This window comes from Clarias gariepinus, chromosome 11 (assembly GCF_024256425.1).
Source record: "Clarias gariepinus isolate MV-2021 ecotype Netherlands chromosome 11, CGAR_prim_01v2, whole genome shotgun sequence".
Taxonomy (NCBI): domain Eukaryota; kingdom Metazoa; phylum Chordata; class Actinopteri; order Siluriformes; family Clariidae; genus Clarias; species Clarias gariepinus.
The window spans coordinates 22,216,223-22,237,648 of NC_071110.1; the positions used below are offsets into that span (position 1 = coordinate 22,216,223).

Genomic DNA, 21,426 nt, shown 5'->3' on the forward strand with positions numbered 1-21,426 from the left:
AAGTTTGGAGGCTGGCCTTGGGCTCTTTGCCTGCCAGGCAACTGTGTGTGATGGGGTGTGGGGCACTAAATGCTCTATTGCATTTTTATTGTGCTCGGTATTGACTTTTCATGTAATTTGTGCTACACTGGCTTTTCTAGATCGGACCATACAGGCTGGCTTATGGTCCAAATTGGCATGGGTGACCCTAGGGTGCCCATGACCTTATCACCAGTTCACTGTTATATAATCGGTAACCACCCTTAATGTTCTAATGTTATGTGGTGTTAATGTAATGGCTGACTGGTGTAAATGTAGTAGCATACATTTAAGTAAGACATGTCATACAGTAGGAAATACAGTACTGTATGTGCCTCAATCTAAGCTAGATGCAGTGCTTATTTGGACTTTTACTAGACTGTAGATTTGTTTTTTTTTTCAGCCAGGCAGTAAAAAAAGTTTGTGAAACTTTGTCATTCGATTTATAAATGACCTCGACTATATATGTGCAGAAGAGTTCTTATAATTCCTCTTGTACCGTTATTATTGTTGTTTATATCCGTCTGTGATATTTTCTAAAAAAAAAAAAAAAAGTTGTTTTATTTTACTGAAATATTGTAATTTAACCCATGACAAGCCTATAGTCTCAGTAAGTACATATGGCTCAACATTATTTGAGCTGTAGCTCACATCTGCTTGTTTGACTTTTTTTGTTTATGTCTGTGGTGTCCTACTCCCAATGCTCATACTGTACGTTAGTCTTAACTAGATGTCCTATAATCCTTTCTGACCAGGAATGTTTAACTGCACCTCTCATTCAAATCTGTGCTGGTATCCATCATGACCACATTATCTGTTTAATCCAAACATCATAACTATATTCATGCAGTATTTATTAACATTTTGTCATTGAACACATTAAACTGTATTATTTATCATGTTTGTTACTTTTTGTATGAAATGGTAATGACTAAAAAAAACAGCTGTACACGTGACAATAAGAACTGTGATGAAATAACAGTTCTAGTTTCAATACCATTTTCTAAGAAGTGCCGATATCTCTGCTTACCAGTAACGACCTTTAAGAATGCTTTGGAGACAGTACTGCCTGCCACGCTGATGGCTTGGCATATGTAGTACCCAGAATCTTCACTTTGGACAGCAGTGATGATTAGCTCGCCGCTCATGGACACAGAGTAGCGTCCAACTTGTGAGGGAGGCTGCCCTGGGAATAGCAGCATCTGTGAAACACACGCGCGCACACACACACACACACACACACACACACACACACACACACGCACATACATTTGTCTCAATATTGTTGTAAGGGCCTTGTATCGACATAATTATTGATGCAGCTAATTAATACAATGCCTACTGTATACGTACATCTAACCTTTATTTTCAGTAAATGTTTTTTTTTTTAAGCTTTTCTAATAAAACCTAAAAGAAAGAAAGAAAAAAAAGACGTCTCTTTTGGGGAATTTCCCTTCAAGGTCGAACTGGCAGATATTCTTATCCTTGTGAAACAGTTGGTCACTGCCAAAACATGCACACACACACACACACACACACACAATATTTCTGTGTAGAATACATTATTCGTATAATCTATTTTTATCTCATTTCTATTCCTAGTGTTTTACCATGCACATGCACACAGACACACATGTACACACACCTAGGGGCAATTTAGAGTGATTTTACTAGCATGTGGAGGTGGGAGGAACCATCACTACATGCTACATTTATAGAAATTTAGATGGGCCCTTGATTAAACTGTCTGAATATGTCTCTGGACATGAAGTCATTTAGTCATTTATGTCATTTTTGAAAAAGCCATAAAACTGCAAAAATCCCACTGCTGCTATTTTCGACTCGAGTGATCAGATAGCCATGATAACTCATTTATTCAACTTCTGCTCTTGACATTTATTTCAATATAACAGTCAAGATTAGCACGATTTGTCAGTAACCACAATGAGGCCATATTTCTTAAAAAAAAAAAATAATAATAAACGACACTTGTTTTCTTTTCACTGGTTCCCTACTGTGTCTTTTACTTTGGGGAATGAGGAAATAGACAAACATTAATAGAACAACATTTTTAAATAAAATCTGTTTAGGGAACAGTTTTTATCATTTGTTAAGGGAAGGCATGTTATATCATCACACAAACATTACGTGCATCCTGCACTTCACTTAGCTTAAAATTTGTCATAATGTTGGCAAATTTACAATTTTTACATTTGCAATTGCGGGATTTTTTAGGTTTAAAACAAAGAAGGAGAGTTAACAACTGCAATTTTTTAAAGTTTATTTTAAAAGTCTACCGTATGTGTAAAGTGAAGTATGCATAGTATGCACAATATTTGCACCAAATGCCTTTTAAAGACTTACTATCTCTGTATACAATTATGCATATTTTTTGCATTTGTACCGTATATAAATATAGTACTGTACTTCAGTATATTTGGTTTATTTATTTTATACTTTTCCCTCCTAAGTACTTTGTACGTTTGAGCGTCACTGCTGTCTACTGTCTGTTAGTGTGTTATTCAATGCTGCTGCAGAACGGCAATTTCCCTTGGGTTTAGTACATATTTTTTGTTCATCTTATTTAAATATGCAGTTTTATTACTATTAAAATTATATTAATATGAATTTATATTTTGCAGATTATTTATTTATTTGTTTGTTTGTTTAAAGATGATGTTATCATATGTTCACGAAAATGACAAGTGGTCAGCCTACTGTATGTTACCGGTTAACTACAGTATGTTGCCCTGTAGTGTAGAAAATCAGTCATTAATTTTACATCATTGCAGTTATCAGTGTGCATAAAATATGTCACAGCACACATTATTTATTTGGATACACTTTTACTTTCTCCCCCATCAACATATATTGATGGCTATTCTTTTTTAAATTGATAAAAAGGACACATACAAGGCTTGTTGGGATGTTGACGCTGCAAGGAGGATAGAATATTTAGACAAGCATTGAGAACCTCTGCACAAGTGTTATCAAAATGTATGCCCCAAAACAAAGTGACATTATTTGATTCTGGGACAAGTCATTTCCGAGTTGCAGGATGAAGTTCTGTTAGTAATATAGCTGACAAACTGAGCAGTGACACCATCTATTACCTTGAGAAAATGTTACTGTTTAAGTTTTGCAACGCGCAAATATGTTACCCTAAAGGAATTTACTAACTTACCGCTATTTTTTCGATTGAGAAAGAATATTGTTTTTGTTCTTTTTATTTATGTAAAATTATAGAATTACTTTTTTTTTGGTTGTCAGGAAAAAAGTGCAAATTACTTGTTACACAAATGTTCACTGTTTGTATAGTATTATAAGTAATGTAGCCCTTTTTAACAACATAATGGAGGCTGTCTGGTTTTAGTTGCAGAAACAGAAGCAAGTGCGACAGCCAAAGGCTTCAGTAGAACGGTCAGGGTTTCCAGGAATAAAACTACGCAACAGTGTACCTGAAAAAAAAAAAAAAGATGCAGCTTTAAAAGCAAACAATGGGTATACCAAATTTATTAATTTTGTTTGATTTGATTTGTTCCATTATTTAAACAGTTTCTCCTTCAAGTCGTACTCTACACAGGCTTTCTTCACAAGTCTCCTTTCAAAGACATACAGTATGTGTTAAAAACAACCAATGCACTCAAATACCGGTTACTAACCAATAGCGGTGTGCCTTAGAGGTCTGCATTCCCTGCGGGACCAGACAAGATTTTTTGCGGCGCGGGAATAAATTTACAAACAAAACGCAGTAGCGGTCGGAAACTGGTGTAATTTGGATGGGAGCGGGTGGTCTAATAATATACCGTTAAAAACGACGTTTCTGAACAGCATATCTGGCAGATGCAATTTTTGTTTTCAGCTACACCTTTCCTAAGCTACCGTGTTGACAAAAAAAGGTCACATTTATATTTTGAATAAAAATAATAAATATGCCACAATTTTGTACATTGCTTCTACATTTTCCCCCCTGCAACACATTTTCCCCCCTGCAACACATTTTCCGTTTTAACCGTTCTTGACCAGAAGAATAAAAATAAAATATATTGTTGTACAACCTACAGTTTTTTTGTTAACCCTCTCTTTCGGTTTAAATGTGAGATTCTGGAAAATAATTTTAAGAGGGCAGCGGATGAACAAAGAGTGATATATAGCGGGAGCGGGTGGGTGCAGAACAAAACCTTGCGGGAGCGGGACTAAAAAAAACAGTCCTGCGCAGACCTCTAGTGTGCCTGAGACTGTACCTATGGTGACCCAATCAGAAAACAGGCTTTGAAGCAATAGGATTTAATTCACTTTATATAACTGTCTCATAATCCCATTTAATAGAATCTAATCATTAGGCCCAGGGTTCCTGATAAAATACATTTTTCAAGTCTGTTTCCTACTAACAATGCGTCTGCTGTGGATACTTGAAAAATATTTGAAGATATGTAAATCACCTAACACTACTGGAAAATAGTTGATCTGTGAATAAATGCTGAATGGCTGCTGAAAGATTGAATAAAATTCCATATTAAACCTCAGGCAAAGGTGCTTATAACTAAAAAGATGCTGTTCTGCTTTTAGCAGTTTATCTTATCTAAATGGATTATTCAAGATTTTTTACTGCATTTTTGAACTTGGTTCAAAAAGAATTCATATCTGAATATTTTCAGTGTGGTTAAATGAAAATAGAAACTGGTGGCCCTGCTTTTGCATCAGACCTATTTTTTCCTTCTTGCTTGCTTTCCATAGTTTTTTGAACGATTTAATATCATCTCTCTTGTTTTTCCAGTCATCCAATAGATATCCTAATAATGTGGCGTGGGACTGGAGTCAATTATGTGAAAAAAAATTGCATTCTAAGTAGAGGTCAACTAATTGATTGGTCAGTAAATCAATTGGGCCTATTTTTGTAATATTTTAATAATCGGCATGGGCTGATGCCTAAGAATATATCTGATTAACAGTCGGCTGCATCTGCGAGTTGCTAGGGAACCATAAACAGCAAAAGTTCAGCTGCTGTTTTTCTCTTTTATCTTTTCTTAGTCCCTAAAGAACATACATCTCTACGCAAACGTGATATTTGTAAAACGTATCTCAGTACTTATTTTAAGTATTTTTTATGGAAGTATAATAGTGCCAAAATTCCTCAAAGCAAAATAGCAGGTTGAATTACATGAACTGAAAAAAACGTGTTGCAATAAATATGTTTTCATTTTTCTGCATTGCAATTTGATCTGAATTGAAAAAAATCCTTAGAGCATTTACAATGTTTAAAATTTTTGCCACTGCAATTTATTGTGGTTGTATATTTCAAGTAAAAATGTAATCCAAGCATTTAAAATTCAATGCACAAAGATTCAAGTTACTAAATTGCAGTTCAAAAATATTTTCAAGTGTTAAAAATACAATCTTCATTATTTTTCAATCTTACAAATTCAGGTCGATAAAATTCAGGTTGCAACAATTCAGGTAATAAAATTCAGGTTGCAAAAATTCAGGTCACAAAATTCAAGTCGCTAAAATGCAGGTCTTCACATCCGGGATATCACAGGAAGAGCGGTGGAGAGCCGATTGCTGCTGTCCGTGCCGCAGTGTACTTTAAAGTGTGCTTCCTGCTCCCTGTGTAGTCTACTTCTCAGAAACTACTTACCGATCGGAACGTAGCCTCTTTTAACTAACAGGCCGGGTTGCCAGTTTCACAATAAAGTGTGTATGTGTTAAAATTACTCCTCTGCCGTAAACGCTATATTTAAAGCAAAGCCAGCGCTGTTTCATTCACACGCGAGAGCGATGGGTTTCCCGCTCCTGAGCTCGGTAATGTTACAGTCTGTGGAAAAATTCAGTACAGCAGCAGAAACAAATTTAGAAAGCAGTCAAACAGCATGGGTTTAGCAAGTGACACCAGAGTAACTGCAGAAGTCTGACTCTGTGCAAGTAAACTGATAGGGACAATTCAAGACAAAGAATAAAGACAGATATATACGATAGATAGATAGATAGATAGATAGATAGATAGATAGATAGATACAGTCAGTATACAGTCAGTACACACAGGGTAATGTGGGAACTGACCAGAGTTACTGGTGCAATGATGGACAAAAACTATATATAAAAAGTATATAAAGATAATAAATATAAATTACAATAAAAAAAAAATGGGGTTAATTGCAGTGCAGCCATTGATGTACAATGTTATATGTGACAATGTCACAGTGCGACAGGTATTTATGAGTCGCCGTATAAAGCTTAAATCAAACTTCACTCATACACACATATGAAACAGTCACATATACATATATACTGCTAACTGTTTAAATAACTACATGAAGACTTATGACTTCATACTAAATATTAAACTGAAACTGAAATGTTGTAATTGCATTGCATAAAATAATTTATATAATTTATTTATATTATATTTTAATCAGACTGACATTAAACCGTACTATGCACACTTTACGTTTTTCTTAATTACAAAGTTTTTGTGTTTACCTTTATTTATAAGCAATAGAAATTTAACAAAGTCTAAACAGCATGTATGTTGTTGCTGCTGCTGAGGAAATTAATCACATCTGGTTACTAAATGTGACTGTAACATTACCGAGCTCAGGGGCGGGAAACCCATCGCTCGCGCGTGTGAATGAAACAGCGCTGGCTTTGCTTTGAATATAGCGTTTACGGCAGAGGAGTAATTTTAACACATACACACTTTATTGTGCAACTGGCAACCCGGCCTGTTAGTTGAGAGGGCTGCGTTCCGATCGGTAAGTAGTTTCTGAGAAGTAGACTGCACAGGGAGCAGGAAGCACACTTTAAAGTACACTGCGGCCCGGACAGCAGCAATCGGCTCTCCACTGCTCTTCCTGTGATATCCCGGATGTAAAGACCTGCATTTTAGCGACTTGAATTTTGTGACCTGAATTTTTGCAACCTGAATTTTATCGACCTGAATTTGTAAGATTGAAAAATAATGAAGATTGTATTTTTAACACTTAAAAATATTTTTGAACTGCAATTTAGTAACTTGAATCTTTTTGCATTGAATTTTAAATGCTTGGATTACATTTTTACTTGAAATATACAACCACAATAAATTGCAGTGGCAAAAATTTTAAACATTGTAAATGCTCTAAGGATTTTTTTCAATTCAGATCAAATTGCAATGCAGAAAAATGAAAACATTTATTGCAACACGTTTTTTTCAGTTCATGTAATTCAACCTGCTATTTTGCTTTGAGGAATTTTGGCACTATTATACTTCCATAATTTTTAGTTTGTTCATGTCTTGTAGCAAATATAAAACTGTATAATGCTAACTGTCTTAGCATGTCTATGAGATTTGTTATTTTAACAGATTTGTTAAGCATAATGCAAATCACTAGCTATAAAATATGCTAAATGCTAGCTAATATTAGGTGCTAGTTAATGTTAAATGTGTTTGTTAGATTATATTTCTTAATTGTCACTATATTATTTATATTATTATTCATGACAATATTTACTATAAAGGGGGGAATTTTAAGAATGTTTTAAGTGTAGTTTTATTGTAGCTTTCTTTAGTAAACATCTGAAATTAAGAGAGCTGCACTGGGTGATCAATGAAGGGAGCTATCTGCGAGATCCACGCTCACTCACAAGCAATGACTCAAAAAAAAAATAAAATAAAAACAGCATCATGCATCACCACCATCTGTCCCGATTTTAAAAGATCAGCATCAGCCATAGAAAAACCCATATCGGTTGACCTCTAAGTCTAAGGCTACAGTACCATCAGTCATGACTGGTTCTCGACTGACCCCAGAGCAGCTTGGGAGAAAACTTTAAATTTGTCTACAGAATTAAACACCCATTAGACTCCACCTCTCACAAGAAGCTACAGCAGTATGTTTTGAAATTTGAGAGATATAAATTACATAAATCCCCCCACATTTTTGATTTAATACATATCCCCTAACATAGAAGAAATTTGACTCCATCTTCCCTGTCACACAAGTACTGTAAAAATATTATTGTGCTGGCAAGTAGATAAATCCTACCCTGCCTGGCCAAAAAAAAAAAAAGCCACAAGGGTCTAATCTAATCATTTGCATGCATCAAGTACCGAAACAATTAAGGAGGTTTTAAATTACTGGAATTGGTTTAAAACCGGTCCAGCAAATTTTTTAAATCTGTAATGACTGTGCCAAAAAAAAAAAAAAACCCTAAATGGAATTCTCAGTAAAGATGGATGATCGGTCCTGTCTACAAGCTGCCCGGGACATCGGGCAAACAGATATACATCTACTGTTTCTGTGGCAGTTATTTACAGGGTCGTGTTGCCAGGTAAACACTCAATCTGAGCACTTGGGGGTGAAGGACCTTGCTCAAGGGTCCAACAGTGGCACCTGGCTCTATCAGGGCTCAAGTCTGAGACCTCCTTGTCTGCAGTCCAATATTTTAACCACCGAGCCACCCCTGCCCCCTCTTAGTTAAGATGCATGGTAAAAGAATGACAGCATTCACAGCAATTTTTTAAAGTGAACGTAAGGGCATTTTTACATGCACAATATTATAAGAACACACAGACCCGAAATTAAACAGCTGTGGCTATAAGAAAGCCATTTGTTAGTGAGACTGAGGGGAAAAAAAAAAAAAAAACTTAAATCCAGCTTGATCATATACCAGAGTGATGGATACATCATAGTAAGAAGCAAAGTGCATAAGGTTATACATTACATTAAGTGAAATCATGGTGTGATGATTTTTCCCCCAGCACCTGGGGCTTTTTGGCGATCTTAACATGGTCAAAAAGCACTTTTTTTTTTTTTTTTAAAGCTGCAAAAAAAAAAACATGCACTGATGATCACAATAATGTTGTCCTGTATGTTGTTCTTGTGCCTGGCTGGTTACACACAGAATTGCTTTCACCCCCCAGAAGATGTAAGGAGGCTGGGATAATTTTAGCTGCTCATTTACTAAAGAGTGGGCTGATAATGTTCTCTGTGGTCTGGACTATCTGGTGTTGTTTGTCTTGCTTGGTGGCTGAGCCAAACCAGTTACTGACTGCAAAGGATGGACTCAATACCAGCCAAAGAACTGGATTACAAGTTCTTGACTAAGGCTGTACTTGCTTAAGTGATAAAGAAAATACATCCTTGATTGTTTATATACAACCGACAATTTGTGTTCCACTTCAGGTCCTGGCAGATGATTGTTCCCAGAAATCTAAAGGACTTTGAGGATACTGCTGTTAAGAATGTTGAGCTTCAGGTTGTTGTAACTGCAATGAAGGGTAAATGATTCTACCTCTGCAGTCTTGTTGCTGTTCCGGATGAGTGTCTTTTGAGAAATAGTCATTTGTGTAGATGGAGAAGACTATTGGATAATGGTGTTAGACATAACTTTGATTACCCTCACCCGTTCCTTCCTTTGCCTTCCTGTCTGGAAGCAGAGGATCTGCTGACGGGTGAATACAGGCACATTTATTATGATGGTGGCTCACATTTCTCACGAAAATTTTAATACTGTTCGCGGCTTTGTGTGCGAGTGATGCTGAATTGTTTTGCTGTACTTGCAAAGCAAAGTGTGTTGTTTCTTCATTGCCCTCCTGCAGTGTTTTAAGTGAGATGAGTGGTAATTACAGCTGGGCCAATTTTAGATGTGCCCATCCTTCATGTTTCATTGACACTGTGATAAAGATGGGCTTTATTTTCCTTGATTAAAAAAGTAGTATGCTTTTACAATCAGGTGTACTTAAAGTAGCTTTATTTAATTTCTTGAAAGCAAGTTTCTCAAACAGCTCACTAAAGAAATACAGTAAATCATCCGCCTATGATGAATTTAATGCATTTAATATTATCTTTACAGTACTTCACTTAAATACATTTACTGGCATTACTGGCAGTTTACTTATGTTAAGTTTAAAACAAACCGAGTCACCTTGTAGTTGTGTGTGCGCGTCACATGGCATGTAAGTCACATGATGCTGTTTTTCCTATATCTCTAAGCATTTAGCAGTCTGACCTTGGACTACATTTGCTTGGACGTCCAGTTCTGGAAAGTCTTGAAATCCATTTATAAAAAAGCATTCTCACTGTAGAATGGTGAATTTCAAATTGTCTGACGATAGCCATATAACCCTCTGCAAATTCATGATCAGAAACAACTTCTCTAAGGTCATGTCTAATGCTATAGAAACATTCCTGAACACCAAATTGCTAAAGCTTCTGTTTTTATAAAGGTGGTAAGACTTGATGATTAGCTAATCCTGTGCATTTTATTGATAAGTCCTGGCTGCTAACTGCTCTCTTAATGAGTGAGGTCAGGAAGGTTGTAATTAATTGCTTCTTTATATTTATACATTGTGAAATTTGACTACAGTATATATAAACTCCATAGAGATAGTACCTCTATAGAGATAGTCACGATCAAACAATACTACCTCCTGTACAGCAGGGCCACCATTACATTACATTGTGCTGCTATTGAATGACAGCTTTTACACATGTGTAAAATTGCACTAGTTTGCCAAATCCATTTGGGCTAATGTTTGCTGATTGCAGTTTGCATGACGCTAAACTGTTCGCCTTAATTCTCAAAGCTCCAGTACAAAAATAACAGGCAAACCAAGGACAATGAACACATCTTGGCTTTGATTGTGTAAATATGAGGTAAAAAAAAATGTAAACCATTCTTTTAACATCTAAAATGTTCCAGTTTTAAAAGTGTATGTCTAACTACTGTTTCCTTTTTAAAGATTAATACATTAAGCCAAAGGCCTCTTGGGCCTGTTTCCATATTTGTAAAACCTCTGGCTAGTATACAGAAGTGCAGAGACAGCACTCTGTGAAAGCAAGGCACCTAATGATGCTATCGCAGCAATAGGTTTTTAACCTTTCCTTGGCTTGAGTCCCGCGTAATGCTGGAAAAAGTCTATATGTTTCATTAAAACAAATATATACTATAAATAAATGATAGAAATATATCTGCCCTTGTTTAAGGCTCCTTGTTTATGTCCTCCGGGCCTTCGGTATTAATGAATGATGTATAAAAAAATTTGTTCATTTAGCAGTTGAGGGTCATGGTGGATCCATAGCGTATTCATGGAACACAAGGTGGGAATATATCCTGAATGGAAGCCAGTCCACTGCAGAGCACCACTCCCATTTATATGGGGAAAGAACACAGCAGATATACTGTACAGATATGGGAAGGAGTAACATGCACTCCCAATTGAACCCTGCAGCTAAGGCTACCTGCTGCACCACCATGCCACTCCATCAATATTAACTGCGGCCAAAAATCTGGCTCATTTATATGCAGAGTTGTGGGTGTTGAATAAGAGGTAATTGAATTCTCAAAAATAGTGACTCACAGGTTTTAGAACAGTATAACAGATACACGTGTCTGCAATGGTTTTCTATGAAGTGGTCATAAATATTCTGTACTTTGTTGCTAAGCAAAAAGTTTTTTCTTGAAATAACTGAAAATGAGTGAAATTCCATAGATTCCTGATTCCTACATGATTTATCCTGTGTTGTTGTAAGCACCTTTTGAGCCGGCAGTGTGCGTTTTAGCCTTTTGTAAAATGTGTATAATATTGCCACACACACAAACACAGACACCAGCTAACCATAAAATGACTAAATCTGATTTTACTGGATGCCTGCATGAACAACACCAGAACCAATGCTGCACTACACCCCCCAGGAGGCTTTCTTCTCATTCACCGGGCCTGTTGTCTACTTATAGATAAGTAGCCAGTTCCAAACCACCCATCAGGCAAGAGAATGTGCAGAGCGAGCTTGTGTAGGCCTGAAGGAAGAACACTGGCACAACCACCTCTCAGCCTCCTTTAAATTTTCTACACAAAACTGTCCTTTTCAAGATGCACTCCCATATTGACACAGATCTGCCTCTTTATCTGCTGAGCTGAAATGAGCCACGGTTTTGATTTACCACTTCAGCGTAATCAGCGCAACGCACCTAATCAGCATCGGTGAGGGGGAGGGCAGCGGGACTGCTTATCGAGAGACTCTGGCTTGTTGGAAGAACTTAATGAGTCATGGATGAACACGGAGAGACGCAAAAATGAAAGAAATTAACACCAAGAGCTCAGAATGATTAGGCGTCTGTAACCCACACATAATAACTCATGAGCAAATAGCACAGTGTTTTTATTGAGAGCTAGCATGGAGTCGAGCTTGAAAGCAAAACATTGTCATTGTTAAACTGGTTTAGTAGCTGCACCTGTACCTGATTCCCTTCTTTCTGCCAGAAAAGTGCTGGAGGAGGGTTGCCTTTTGTGCCACATCGGAAAGTGACGGTCTGTCCTTTGGCTGACACCTGGTCCTGAGGGTGAAGGACAATCTGTGGGGGAACTGTAAAAGAAGAAAGAAGGAGAGGACTGACAATAGGAAAATCACAGCCTCCTTTACAAAGTGCATCTTCATAAAATTAACCCCATTTTTACGCACACTGGATCAAAAGAGAAGGGGGCAAGGAAGACCTGGAACACTGGCTACACACCATGCCTCCTCATTTAACATTAATGGCTTACATTTTTAGAATAATGTATGAATTATGAATTAATAAATTTTTAGCTACACAAGGGCGGGTGTTCACATATGAAAACTGGGACTGAAAACTTGATGGTATCCAAGCACTAGTGAATGCTGGGATAATGTGTAGCAGGGGATTATACAGAAAAATAAAGGGAGTTTTTACACTCTGAACTGTGTTCTGTTATTCTGCACAATGAAAACATCACTGTTTGACTTTCTGGTACCTTTTGAAATTCTGTGGCTGCAGATGGCTCTTTGCTTCGGTTTTTGCTGTATTATGCATATTAAGAGGGATGCCATGTTTTCAAATGATGTATCAAACCAATAGTGGACAGGCCCTTGGGCATTGTACCCAATAATTATATGTGGCATGAACAGTGATTATAAAGCATTTGTCTATTTTTTTTTTTAACAGACATTCTCTCTCTTGATCTGCAGTTTGAATGCTTCTATGCTGACCAACGCATAACAGCTAAAAAAACAGGGGAATTTTATCATTCAATTTTAGTTCAACAATAACTTTATTGTATTCAGACATTTTTTCCATCAAATTGTTTTTTTTTCTTTTTTCAATCAAACTCAGAAGTGCTGTTTTTGACCACTTTTCACCCTAAACCATTACCATTAAATTATGCAAGTGAAAAATATAGTGCATGTAGTACAAATTTTACCCATGAGCCACTTTACCCTTTACACACCCATGAGCTACTTGAATAGAACCCTTTCCAATTGTCAACCTGCTTATTCATGTATTTATACAATCAGCTAATCACTAGACCAATCACTTGCCTGGGCTTCCACTGTCCAGTATACGATGAGTGCCCAGTGTCGCTTTAGATTCCTGTTTCTAGTTAACAAGTTAAGTAGTTGTTGCCCAGCCACCTCAAAAGTTTGGCATTTGTTTGCATCTTGAGATGCTCACCACGGTATTAAAGAGTGAGTTCTTCCTGTTACAAGCTCCAACCAGCCTCATCTATTCCCCTCTGACCTCAACTAGCAAGAAATGTTAGCCTGTAAAACTTCTGCTTGCTAAATTTGGATTTTCATACCATTCTATATAAACTCTAAAGACTGTGGTTTGTGAACGAACAGTATAATTGTTAAAATGAGGATGTGTCCAGGGGTTCCCACTGAAGGGAATATCTACTGTCTTTTTAATGTGCTCTGATGCTTTTTGCTAATGGGCGTATTTACTCCTGATCCCTGAACTCAATGAGTTTCCATGTTTTAAACATCTTTATCCTCTAGTCATAGAAGATTATGGAAATTAACTAATCAAGGATGCAGGTCAGTTGCAGAGTTTCTGTTTATAAATGAACGTGGCAATGTTGTATCTGAAGCTAGTAGCGTTTACAGATTTGATTTAGGAAGTGGGTCTCATGGGCGTTAACAATGCGGAAATAGTACTTTTTAATTGATGTGTTAATATGTGGAGCTCAACACAAAGTTAAAGAAAACATGTTTTTATAACAAAGTGGTTTTTGAAAGTACACCCATATCTTTTTCAGTTCTACTTCATTCACGTATTTGTACTTACGTGTATTAGTGTAGTATGTGTAGTAAGTTTTATTAGTGGATACTTTTTACTTTTACTTCACATCATCCTGCAACAAATTTCTGTACTTTTTACTTCACTACAGTTATGTACACTGTTGAGTTACATAACCAAGGTGGTGTTTAGCCTTTCAAGCTACACCTGCTAAACACTAGGTAATTGTGGGATTTGCCTTCCCTCTGTAAAATCATGTAGCAGAAATCAGACATGGAGCTGATTATAGCCAGCAATATAAAAAACCCCTTACACAGTTCAGAGAGCGAGATCTTTAAGGCTACAATGTGCTAAGACAAGCTTAGCACCATTGATACTTTCAATTTTCATAAATTTCAAGGTATGTACTTTTGTAATTAAAACCTTTGTCAACTTTTACTCAAGTAAAGGATTTGTGCATTCTGTCCACCACTGGTTATATAATAAATTAAAGACATAGACTTATCAAGTACATATCAAGTACTCTACATATCTTGAATAAACTTAATGCCTTAATTAAGAACCTACTCAGACAATATAATTAGTAACATGTAGAAGCGTCTTTTACAGCAAATACAGCATCAAGTCTTCTTCGGCAAGTGTCTACAAGCTGTAACTGGATTTGGGCCATGTCTCCTATTCTCCCAATAATAGGGATAGTATTACCAGCTAATGAGCAGTACAGTTTTTGCCAGACATAGCACTTGGAGTTCTGCCCAAAGACTTCAGTTTTGTCTCATCAGACCAGAGAATGTTTTCCTCATGCTCTCAGAGTCTTTTAAGTGCCCGCCATATGCCTTTTACTCAGGAGTACCTTCTGTCTAGCCACTCTTCCATAAAAGTCTGATTGATGGAGTATGGTTGTCCTTCCGGCAGGTTCTCCCTTCTTTGTTAAAGTCTACTGAATCTTTGTTAGGGTAGTTACTGGGTTCTTGGTCACCTTTCTGACCAAGGCCTTTCTTGGCTCACAAAGAGTATTAGTGGCTCCAACTTCATCCTTTCACAATTATGAAAACTACTGGGAATATTGCAAGCTTTAGAAATGGTTTTATACTCCAGCCCAAAACATGTCATGGCACCATTTAATCGTGAAGATTTGTGGCGAACTGCTAAGACATCATGGCTTGGTTTTTGGTGATATATACTTTGGGAATTGTCGACCCTTACAAACAGGTGTCTACCATTCTAAATTAGGCCCCTGAATTTGCAACAAGACTGGACTCCTGTCACGTTGTAGAGATATCGCAAAATATTCAACATAAAAACCACAATGCACCTGAAATCAAATTTGCTTTAGCCAATACTCTATACACTTATGCAATTGAGAAATTTCTTATAATAAACAAACAAATACAAAAAAAAAAATGTCCTTCTAAGTTACTGTAACTGTGTGTCACCGAAAACAAGTAAATGGAATACATTTTTTACATTTACTCTATTACACAGTAAACTGCGCAAAAGCTAAAGGAGTTGAAATACATTTTGATTCCACTATGTATTTTTCTCTCACTAAGGGCCTAATTCAATTTAGCTGAGCAGAGTGGCCTGACCTTAATTTGTCAGGAGGCGCTATTAAAGTCGCAAATGTATTATTTTCTTTAATGATCGAACTTGTATTACATCAGTGTCCTCAAATAAAGGAAAACATTTTACAAGTTTGATAAGCAACATCCCTCTATACAGCTACATGAAACTATATTACATTAAAATGATTATTATTACCATTATGCCAGGCTATGATTTACATTTCTATCAAATTATAGCTCAGGAGCTCTTCTCCTCTGCACTTCCATCTAATTTCTTCTCTGCTTACACACAGTGCTGGAACTTGTTTTGGCAAGACAGCTGTATGAGAGATGCAAGAGCTGCCAGCAGCCAAAAAAAAAAAAAAAAAAAAATTATAAACAGGCTTGTATTAGCTGATTTTTCATGTGTTTGGTGTAACAAATATAAATAAAAGAAATTAAGCTTTTTACAAGTTGTCAGAGATGATCTGTAGTCTCACCAACAAGCAAGCCATGAAGAATGCAGCTCACAGCCATCCTATGGATTTATAAGCCATAGAGCTGAGTACTGTAGTGTGTGGGCCTTTGTTTTGATAACCAATCTTCTATCCTACTGCTCAAGAAATTTCACAGCAGGCATATAAACATAGCGGGCATGTTGCGGAGGGTGTGAGAAAAAGAAATGGAGAGAGAATCTAAAGTGAACTATCATACTCCCACGCAAATAAGCACTTGCACTGCGAAGGCAACCAGAAAAACTGAATTCTACGAGAACAATCGTCTAGTGTGACAAGTGAACGATTACCACAGCAATCTGAAGACAAGAAGAGAATAAAATAACGGGCCGATTACTATAACCCTCTGGAGATTGGGGGAGGGGGGGGGGCAGATAGGAGGGGGTGAGAGGGAGAGAGAGAGAGAGAGAGAGAGAGAGAGAGAACAGGGGACCAATTAGCGCAGCCATGTTGATACTGAACCAGAAAGTGTACATCAGATTTAGAGACTGAGATAATGAGCCATAGAGAGGAAATCTTCCTCTAAAGGATGAAATATTTAGAGTTTGAACTTAATATCACCTCCATGCCTCATTTCCCATTCAGTGTACTATGTCCGATAAATTTTGGATGATGGAGACAGTGGGGTTCTTTAGTGGTCACATGACTGAGTCACTGGTAAGTCATGGGAGGGTTTTTGTCTGGCTTTAAACAGGAACTCTCACTTGATGAATGGACAAACAACAGATGTGTGGGTGGCCAAGCCATAATCTGGTGGACATTAAGTCATTCTAGGGCTTACTGGGCAGAGGACACTTTAAAGATGATAACCGAGATGAAGCGTCCATTATGAGGGGAAAAAAAAATATCTTTACTCTTCTAAAAGGCATCTGTATTTTACTCTCTGTCTGAGTGCTGATGGATGTTAATTGAAACATCTCTAGTGCGATGAAATACAGTAGGAACAAAGGGGCGATTTTATCTCATTAAGTCTCCAAACCATTTCAAAACCTTCAAAATGCCTTTCAGCCTTTCTTGCTCTCTCTCTCCCCCTCTCTTTCACATAAATGCTTGTTGTGAATGTTAGAATTGACTTGTGTTTTAAATAGCCATAAATCTATACCTGACCTTCGCCTAAGTGTTAAATACATTTATTTGTCTCCAAAGTTTTGTTTTGCCAGCTATAAGGACTTTCAATTGACATAACTGACATCAGATTTTTTCTAACCTTGTGGTGATAAATTGTTTTGTTCATTGATATGAGTGCTGTACTGAAAGTAAGGCAAAAACAGAACTAACTTTTGTTTTAATTCATGGAAACATTCATATTGCACAAGTCAATAAAGTAACTCTTGGTCTTCATCAGTGTTTCTCAGCTCTGGTCCCTTAGGACCATCTACCCTGCACATTTTTGTGTTTTCCCCACTCTACCACACCCACTTCAGTTCAGAAAATGTTTTTAAATAGATGATTAGTTAAACCAGGTGTGCTGGGGAGCTAAGAAAACACCAAAATGTGCAGGGAAGGTGGTCCTCCAGTTGAGAACCACTACTCTATACAAAGAGACTAACTCAACATGGTCTCCAACACAAGTAATGCATTTGCACCATCGTTAAACTCAACTCTTGAACACCTCTTTGTCGCAGCTGATGGTCTCTAGAAGCAAATGTGAGGCCAACTCTCTGACAGCTAATTCTTGGTCGAAATTGATAATGGAACAGGAAGATGATTGAGGCACACCAGTAAATCTACATCATAATGGCTGAAAACTAAAAGAAATCAAGGATTTGGAATGGCCTAGTCAAAGTCCAGACCTCAACCCAATTGAATTGCAGTGACAAGACCTTTAGCTGTGCATAAGCAAATGCCCAAAACCCTTAATGAATTGAAGAAATGTCATGAAGAGGAATTGACCAAAATTCCTCCAAAATGATGTCACTGAAAATTTAACAGGAAATGGTTACTTCACATTATTGCTGGAAAAGGTGGATCTACAAGCTATTAATTTATGGGGAATAATTAGCATTGCAAACTTTTTTTTGCGTGGCTTTATTTTTGTTAAAGAAATATTGGCACAATTAAAAAAAAAACTTTATATTTTGTTCGTTTGAGGTTGTATTTGTCTAACAGACAATATTTTGCCTCCGTTTAGATGATTTTAATTATGTTTTTACTACAAAACATAATAAAAGTTACACACAAAACTAAAAGATGACTGTGTTAAGTAATGACTTTGTATAGAGAAAGCGTAACTCTACCAAAATGTGCAATTTGAACGTCAGTAATACAAAAGTTGGGCCCACTTTTGCGTTACTTTTAGTACAACCCTTTATAAAAGACTATACACACGCGCAAATTCTATTAATACTCTCACACTACTTTCCTAATGGCTGTCAGATGTAGTAATCTATATGCTTTACCACAAGTGGCCTGTAGTGTCTGTGACGGAGAACAAGAAGCTTATAAACACACTCCTTCCATCTGAATTCCCCCAGATAACACTGATTGCATCTGACAGGCCCAAAGAGCTGTAATCAGATCAGCTTAATGGAAATCAAGGATGAGCATACACATGAATCCATTAACAGAGACATCTGCTTTATATTTTATGAGTGCTCCAGAGTGCCCACATGTGCATCATCATGAACTGGATGTGTGCATGTGTCTCAGAAGATGCGTCTTTATGTACCGTGGACCTGCAGCGTCGCTGAAGCCTCCGTTCTCCCCACGCTGTTTTCCGTCACACATGTGTACGTCCCCTCGTCCTCCTCTCGCACCTTTGCCAGACGGAGAGTGTTGTCACTGCGGATCTCGAATCTACATCCACCAAGAGAAAAGAACGAAATCACAGCTTTGTGGTGTGAGGAATTACAAACGCGCACGCCAACACTTACTCATCAGTCCTTACATCTAAAACCACTGGGCTATACTGCAACTGCAAGATTTGAGCTGTCTTTCTTTCTATTCACAGCCTTATGGCACATTTATAACTGTGTTTACTATAAATTATGTTTTTTTAACAGGATTACAAATTATTCAAATAAATAAGAAATATTTTAAATATAATTTTAGGACAAAATAATTACACTACTAAAGGAGTTTAAATAATAAAAACCGTATTAAAAATAATTCAAGTGACAAGCCACTTCATTTGGCAGTGACTGACATTTCAAGTGCTTTGCTTATTAAAAATTGGTTCCCCGTGACAACAAATCTTCAATTTGAAATTACGTACATGCATAACAATCCTGTCTACACCAGGACACACAAAGTCAGTCGAGATCTGTTATCGTGTTCACAAAATGCCCAACTCATGCCAATCACCTTCATAATGACCATTTGATGTTGCAACATGGATATACCTTTAACATGTCTTACTGTACCATCATTAAGCAAATAACCATTTTGTTTCTTTTCCTAAAATGAATCAACTGGAAGTCATGTATTAAATAAATGTTCACAGTGTTAAGTTACGGATTAAGTTACACAATATGAGGTCAAGGAATGGATCTCTTATGGCCATAAGATAATAATTTGTGACCAGAAGATGCTTCGAAATATATAGTAGTATAATAAAAAATCCATCATCTTAAAGGCCCAATAGAAATCAAACAAGTAAGTAGTAACGATTTCAATTCTTTCCAAGACAATAATTTGTTTCCTGGGTGTTATATGGTACTTATGTTTGGTTTCTGACCTGGCTCGGGGTAGCTCTCCTCCTTCCCTCCTCCAGCGGATAGTGGGAGCTGGATCTCCATGGACCTCACAGAGAAAGTCCACTGTTTCCTCTGCCAGGACTATTTGATTCACCGGCCTACGGATGAACACTGGTCTCTCTGCATGTGCGCACACACACACACACACACACACACACACACACACACACACACACACACACACACACACACACACACACACACACACACACACACACACACACACACACACACACACACACACACACACACACACACACACACACACACACACACACACACACACACACACACACACACGTTTGCCAGTACTGTGCAAAAGCCTTGAGCCACCCCTCATTTCTTTCTTGTTTGCTTACAAAGAGCCAGACTTTCTTGTTATCTTGAGGAATAGTTCTCAAGGCTTCCTGAAAGACTTTTTTTTTGCCTCTCATTTTCAGACCAGTCACTGTACCTGACACATTTTTTAAATTATGACACAAGACATTTGCACAGGATTGTTTGTATATTTGATAACATGCTGACCTTTACATGCACATGACATAGACTTATGAGGAAAGCAGGTCTCACCGAAAACCACCAGCTCAGCCGGATCACTGTCCCTCTCGCCCACCATGTTGGAGCCCACGCACACGTACATGCCTGCATCACTCTTCCGGGTGTGTGAGATCATCAACTTGCCACCGCGCATCTGTGACAGCACAAGGCAACTTTCAGCCTTTTTTTGCTTGCTGACAGTTTCATTTTCAGTACAAACTTCGACAAATCAACAAAGAGCTCAGGAACATCAATCAGACCTCTTTCTTCTCAAAGCAATTTGCTACCTCATTTGGATGCACATCTACATCAGAAATGACAATAACACCTGTCTAAAGCAATCTCGACTCTAAGAAGGCACAAGTGGTCGCTAAAGATGCTGATGCACATCCTTTGAGCTAATCCTGTCTGCACTGACAGCCAGCCGATGATGTCATGTCAGATCAGGGGTCAAGCTCTAATAACCACTTGGCAATCAGTACTCTCTGCCTGCAGCCTCTAATTCCTTCAGGCTCTAATCAATAGATTGCTGGAGACTCACAGTGATCCTGCTGTCTTTGTCGCTCACTCGGACGTTGTTCCTCTTCCAGGAGATGCTGGGCTCTGGATGACCGCGTGGTGGGACACACTCCAACACGGCAGGCTCACCGGCAGCAACCACCACATCACTCGGGGCCTGGCGGAAATCATCTCTCAGTGCTATTAGAGGGAGAGAGACAGACGGACACACAAAATGATTTCTAATAATAAAGATACTGTAGATCTATACCTTAAAACACACTGATTAGAAAAAGCATTCCTTGTGCTTAACTCAGCAATGTTAACCCTGTTCTTAACTTTGTTCTTAACTCGTTTTTGGCTCTCTGCAGCCTTGAGCTGCTTGTTCCCTCTGCCCACAGAGCATAGCAGTAATGTGCTGTTTTCATAACTCTACACACACTCTGAGCAAACAGAAAGCAAGAGACACGACACTGTTTCTTCTGCAACATGACATGATTCAGTTCCACAAAAGGAATAAAAGTGAGACATTTATAAAAAATTATGAAATAACTGCTGACCGATGTACCACCTGTACTGTTAAAAGCATCTAACAGCATT

General features: G+C 37.6%; 1 protein-coding gene across 2 annotated transcripts in view; it reads right to left on the reverse strand.

Annotated features, from left to right (window-relative positions):
* LOC128533538 (roundabout homolog 2-like) overlaps positions 1-21,426 on the reverse strand; it is a 92,569-nt gene that overhangs the window by 39,760 nt on the left and 31,383 nt on the right. For both annotated transcript variants that reach the window (XM_053507823.1, XM_053507822.1), the window contains exons 3-8: positions 20,870-21,027; positions 20,362-20,482; positions 19,773-19,911; positions 18,765-18,892; positions 12,241-12,365; positions 1,049-1,220 (exon numbers count right to left, since the gene is read on the reverse strand). In XM_053507823.1, coding sequence (XP_053363798.1) covers positions 1,049-1,220; positions 12,241-12,365; positions 18,765-18,892; positions 19,773-19,911; positions 20,362-20,482; positions 20,870-21,027 — 843 coding nt within the window. The remainder of the gene's footprint in view (positions 1-1,048; positions 1,221-12,240; positions 12,366-18,764; positions 18,893-19,772; positions 19,912-20,361; positions 20,483-20,869; positions 21,028-21,426) is intronic.